General features: G+C 33.2%; 1 protein-coding gene across 1 annotated transcript; it reads right to left on the reverse strand.

Annotated features, from left to right (window-relative positions):
• Positions 1–3,780, reverse strand: LOC144549247 (wall-associated receptor kinase 17-like). Its single transcript, XM_078297969.1, has 3 exons — positions 2,818–3,780; positions 2,570–2,719; positions 1–1,346 (listed from the first exon to the last, which is right to left on the reverse strand). The coding sequence occupies exons 1-3, from the start codon at positions 3,722–3,724 to the stop codon at positions 241–243; spliced, it is 2,163 nt and encodes a 720-aa protein (XP_078154095.1). The 5' UTR covers positions 3,725–3,780; the 3' UTR covers positions 1–240.
• Between the last annotated feature and the right edge of the window lie 2,702 nt (positions 3,781–6,482).

Here is a 6,482-nt window from a genome sequence, read left to right on the forward strand (position 1 = left end):
TATTGTCACGGCATGGTTGTGTAATTGTTAATTCAAAGATCTTTCATGAAGCTTACAGCCAAATTGAAACTTACAAGATATATAACAAATTTAAGCACGTGGATTGTACAATTTCAATAAAGCATGCAAAACCTAAGTTCTTATTTATATCAATAGCTGAAAATTTGTAAGATTACAATATTATCTCGGCAGGTCCATGGATGACAACATGTGGCCTTCAAGGCTATATTGTTCTGTGCATTATAGGTTTCCTACAACAAGCAACTGCTGAATTTCTTCATTACCTGTTGTCTGACTCTGTTGGTTTCTCATCCTACTTAGTGCCTCTAATTCTAAACAAACTTCTTTCATCGCCGGCCGTTCTTCTCCTTTTGTGTTCAAACATTGCTTTGTAAGGCGTGCTATGGCGTAGAGTTCTTCTGATCCAGCCTCACTCTCAATTGGTGGATCAATGACTTGAAGCAAGCGGCCCTCATCAAATGCAACTGTGAAGTACATTGCTAAATTGTGAAATTCCTCTGGCCGATCAAAAGAGATGGGTTTCTCTCCTGTTAGAAGCTCAGCAAGAACAACACCAAAACTATACACGTCACTTTTTTCTGTCAGTTGGCTTGTATAGAAATATTCTGGATCCAAATAGCCAATAGTTCCTTGAACAAGAGTAGTGAGATGGGTTTTATCAAAGGGAACAGACCTTGATGCTCCAAAGTCTGATACCTTTGCTGTGAAATTTTTATCGAGGAGTATGTTGGAGGACTTGATGTCTCTATGTATTATTGGAAACGATGCTGCTGAATGCAAATAAGCAAGAGCTCCAGCAGCTTCAGCCGATATTCTCAAGCGGCTATCCCATGCTAAATGATAACCTGAATTTTGGCCATGAATAAGATGTAAGAGTGTTCCATTAGGTACGAACTCGTATACCAGTAAAGGAACTTGAGTCTCCAAGCAACACCCTAGGAGCTTCACAACATTTCTATGGTTAATCTGTGAAAGAATTATGATCTCATTAATGAATTGCTCAATTTGATTCTCATCTTCTATTTTAGATTTCTTAATTGCAACCACTTTTAGGTTCGATAAAGTTCCCTTGTATATGGTACCATATCCTCCTTGACCAAGAATATTGTTTTCGCTGTAGTTTTCAGTAGCCTTCTCAAGTTCTTTCTCAGTGAAGATTTTTGTTTCTGAGTCGATACCTTGTGAAGCTAACCTTTGTTGCAACAAATACCCTCCATTCTGTTTGAAGAACTGAGATCTCATCTTAACTATCTTTCTTTTCTGCAAGCCCCAATAAGAGAAAAAACTCGATATGACCAGCATAAACAAAAGCCCCAGACCTGCACCTGCATTGCAACAAAAAAATAGTTAATTATCATTTGTTTCAGTGGCCTTCTCAACTTCAGCTTCTCCTTTCAGATGAGGCACTGTCCCTCGTGTAACACTTTTCTAGAAATTTATAATGAGCAGAGCAATCCTTGTATGGATTTTTTGTTCAGGTATAGAATGATCTTCTTTGCAATACCCACCATAACCGAATTCTCATCCCCTGAGACATCTCTAACTTTTAGTTGATCTATAGAAAATTCGGACCGCCATTCAAATACTTTCAGCCGCACGAACTCAAAGCAATAACAATGCTGCTCGACCCAATAGCTGTTAAATAAATTTCAGAATAATCTAACAAAACACATATAAATGGATCAGGTTGTGTCATTCTTGTACTGGACCCGAGACAGGTCAAAAATTCTAGACCCAGACCCGACCCAATAGCCGTTGGATAGGTTCAGATCAAGTTAAGAAGGATGTTACTTTTACATAGTAGAGGAATTATCTTAAGAATTTATTTTGTATTATATATATGTAAGAATCTGAAAGATACCAAGTGATAGTAACATATTTATATTGACCCATTGCGTCTTTTGAACTCCCTGAAAGCTAACTAAAATACATTTTGCTACTAAATTTAATCTAATTAGTCAGATTATTTCCTAATATTTTCTTATCATCTAATAACAGTTACAATACTCAAAGAGTGGGGGAATCTTAAACTGGACCTGATTATAATAAGATGAATCCCTACCAGCAAAAAAGCTAGACTTATTTTTAGTAACAACATACTGGAACTGTATATAATCTTTAATTTTAGGAATAATTACATGATGTGGTTTAATCATAAACAAAACATCTTAAATTGAAAGTATTTCAAAGAACACAATCATAGATAATTAATCCCCTTCTTGGTATCACTGGTAAATTGTGATGGTAAGACTAATAAAAGTTGGTTAAAACTTAAAAGAAGGAATAAGTTCTTGATTTTGAGCAGGGGTGTTCAGTGAGACAGAGGGACTACCCCGGAAGTAACTAAGAAAGTTCAAAAGTTTTGCTGCTCTAGTTGTAACAGTATACTTATACACAAGTATCAACTACAACATTGGCTGGGACAATAATATATTTACTCCCCCTGATCCATGAGATTGCTATGGTACTAGAAACAATTTGTAATTGGAGCCATCTTAATTATTGCTCAAAATGTAATATTAGGATTCAAAAAAATAAACAAAATTACCTAAAGCAACATCAAGGGGGAACACCCTTTTGCATCCACTTTTACCATCACCCGTCATTCCTTTCGGGCAAGAGCATGTGTAATTTCCTGGTGAATTGATACAATTGCCTACACATGGATACAGATCTAGTTGAAGGCATTCATTGATATCTGCAAAGCAAAGTAAAAACCATTTCGCCAAGAATTATTATATGAAGTTTCAAACAATGGTAATTTGCTGAGGCTAGAAAAATTATGTATTATAGTACCAGTGCAACCATCATCAGCATAGGGATTTCCTGTGTATCCTTCTCTACAGTTGCACAAATACCCGACTGTCGAGAGTGAGTCATAGCAGTAACTATTATTTTTGCATGCAAAGGAACCAATGTTGTTCCTAGAAGCTTCACATGACTTGTTTCCAATTGCCCAATCCAATAGGATAAGGTTATGGCTGTAGAAGTGTGTATCATTAAAATTGCGGTCCTGAAAGAGAAACCCGCTCTGATTTGACTGGAAATCATCTCTTTGACCAAAAAATGCAACACTGCAGTTGATAGAAGCCGCACTTGAACTTGATATGTTCAACTGTTTAAATTTAAAATCAAAGCTTTTTAGATTGCCTGGAAGAGTAGCTTGGCAACAACCTAGGCCAGAGCAAGATCCACCTGAGAAACCATGAGGGTCACAAAACATGACACAGCCACTTGTCACTGTCAGATTTTTGCCTTGTGTACTTATCGAGACTAAATTGTTGCAACCAACAACTGTCAGCGTATTGTTCTGGTAAGATAATTCAAAAGGAGTGCCATCTAAGTTGAGCCGTCCTGTGCCATCAGACTCTGTCAATTTTCCGTTGGCATCAAAACACCTTTTGTGAATCGGTCCGGCAAAGATCTTTATGTAGCCTTGTAATGATATTTCTTGAATGGTGTATGTGTTTTTGGATATGGTCAAGATGGGAGGGTTAATCCAGGGCTTCTCCTTGGGGCAGCCTATTTCAAAACCTGGTAAGGCATTGCCAGGAGTGCCAAAAGGGTACGGAATGGAGCTACATGTTAGGTTTCCATAGCTATCAGCATCAAGTGCAGAGGGACTGAGGTATGTGGATGAAGAAAGTGATATGGATGTTAGTATGAAAGATAGTAGTAAGAAGAGGTGAATCTTTAAGAACATGGCTGATTTCAGGAGGAAATAATTAGATGTTATTGCCTTAAAAATCCAATGCAATACCTCAAGGAATGTGTACATGGAACTTTTATGCATATTACTTTTCCTTTGTTTGATTAGTTGTCTTTGGAGTCAATGTTCAGTATCGTTTGTGGTTCTTAATTATTCTTATGGGTAATTTATTTTTTTTTATTTTTTTTTTTCATGGAGGAGATAATTAGGGAAATTTATGAAGTGTTTTTTTTTTTAAAACATCAAACAAAATATCCGAGATGAGGCTTTGCAGATAATCAACCTGATGAAGGAGCAAAGCAGTTTACAAGTACTACAAAAACAAGGAGGGAAGGAAAAATAGAGCAAAGAATAAGAGTATAAATTTAGGTCTTACAAATATATTACAAATATATTCAGTTAATAAATTTTAAGAAAGAGTATTTTATTTAATGTTTAAAAAAAGGGTATTCATGAATTTTCTCAAAGCATTTCATTCCCAATTTTCGAGAAGTTTTACTGATCACGCCTAGTTAAGATCTGATGATTTATTGACAGAGTAGTTTTTACTTCATGCACCCGCAGGAATAATATGAAGTGCTTTTTTTGGTTCTATTGTGCTAGCTGTAGGAAGCAAAATCTACTTTGTCAATATCTTTTTCTGATTTCTAAATTTAGTGATTACTAATTAACGAGTGCATTCCTGGATCCCTAGGTAAATATATTGACAGAGTAGTAATGGCTTTGCACATCGCACGGAAAGGAGAACCAAAACAGACTGGTTGCAAAACCATTACCTTTTATAATAATATTAATATTAATAATAGTTATAATAATAGTAGAAGTAATAGTAGTAGTAGTAATAATAATAATAATAATAATAATAATAATAATAATAATAATAATAATAATAATAATATTATGGATAAATATGTCATTGAAAAAAGTATTGTGTTTAAAGAAAACCCGGCGCTGCCCAAACAAAAGACTTTTTTTAATTTTAAGCAAAATATTAAATATTTTTTTAAAGAACTAGAAAAACCTAATATTTTTGATGTCATAGAACGGTTCCCTTATAAATTCTACAAGAAAGAAAAATCAAAATTGAGATATATTAGATAAGTCAAAATAGTACAATGGAAAATAGAAACTAGCTTGACTGAAAATTTGTCCAGCTCTCTATTATTATTAACACTACATCTCTGCCTTGGCACCTAGATCTCTCCTTTGTTTATTCGATGAAAATGAGAAAACAAAAATGTTATGGTAGTGTGCTTAATTGATTTGTCAATCAGAAATTACATCTTATTTCACTTATGACTTTAATTAATTATGCAATTTGAATTCTTGTGATCTTAGGATCATCTTTCCTTCAAAACTTCACCTATATAGTTTCTACACAGTCTGTTTTAAGTCAGAAAAAATGAGAGAGTTTGTGATAGGCTTAACAAACTAGCGATAAAAAAAAAACAAAAAAAATAAAAAAACAAATAGCCTCTTTATGAAAATTAAAACCCTCATAAATTGGACAATAGTACTAGAATGTGTGACCTCCTCAAAAATCCATGTATTAATTACTGATTCCGGTTGGATTTCATTTCTAGTTTATTCTAATTTATTTCTAGTTTATTATGATGGTACATACGTATATATACCAATAGGGCAACGAATTTTCAAGATTACATTTTTTTCTGGAACTATTTTTGTGGAATAGTCTGATAAAAATTTACATAAGAAAATATACCTAGTATGTTATTAAAAGTTAAATATTATGAATAATGAATAATTTTATATATTTATGTATTTTAATTCTATCTTTTAAAATTGTTGATATATTTGTAAATTAATTATAAAAAAAGTCTGTTAAATAAACCCGATTATGAATATGATGATACTTCATGTATATAAAATAGTCCATTAAAAAGATACTTTAATGCACTTTTAAAATATATAAAATAATTCATTTAATTTTTCTATTCTAGAAAAAGATGACGTATATGATCTTGAGATTATCATGATCTTTAAGTTGAGATAATGCAATGTTTATGTGAAAGCATTGTGAATGCATTTTGTAGTCATCAAAACATCATGTTTATATATATCAAGCTTCTAAATAGCTAGCTATAGCGAAGCTATAGCGCCGCTATAACGGTTTTGGACCCAGAAAGCTAAGCTACGGGCTAAAACTGCGCTAATCAAGCTACGACCGCTATAGCGGTAATAGCGGTCCGCTATAGCGCGTAGCGGTAATAGCGGCAATAGCGGTCCGCTATGCTACATGGGTTATGATTTTGCAATTTTTTTTTTTCTGAAAACATGATTTTGCAATTTTAATGGGCATTAATATCTAGATTGGTTTTTTTTTTTACTTTATTAAGCTATATCAATACAATGGAACATGTGCGGGCTATACCGCTATATCAATTAAATTTTGTATCATGCATTAATATACGGTAGTGGTATATTTTGAATATAAAATATATCGATAGTTTTTGAATTAGGGATATTTTGAATGACAATTTGAACTTTGTATTGGTTTAATATGAATAATATTAGAACTTCTTAATTAATTTGATATTTGTTTTCTTGATGAGACATTTTTACTAGGCAAAGCCTTCTATGGACATAAGGACCTATTTGTAAAATGAACATATTTTTATTTTTAAAGTTCAAACAGTCGATCCGAACCGTTCATCTTGTTCTCCATATTAATATGTGCTTGGAGACCAAATTTTACATTTTTCTAATTTTTTTTACTATTTATTAAGATGGG

The sequence above is a fragment of the Carex rostrata genome, chromosome 35 (assembly GCF_964058835.1).
Source record: "Carex rostrata chromosome 35, lpCarRost1.2, whole genome shotgun sequence".
Lineage (NCBI taxonomy): Eukaryota > Viridiplantae > Streptophyta > Magnoliopsida > Poales > Cyperaceae > Carex > Carex rostrata.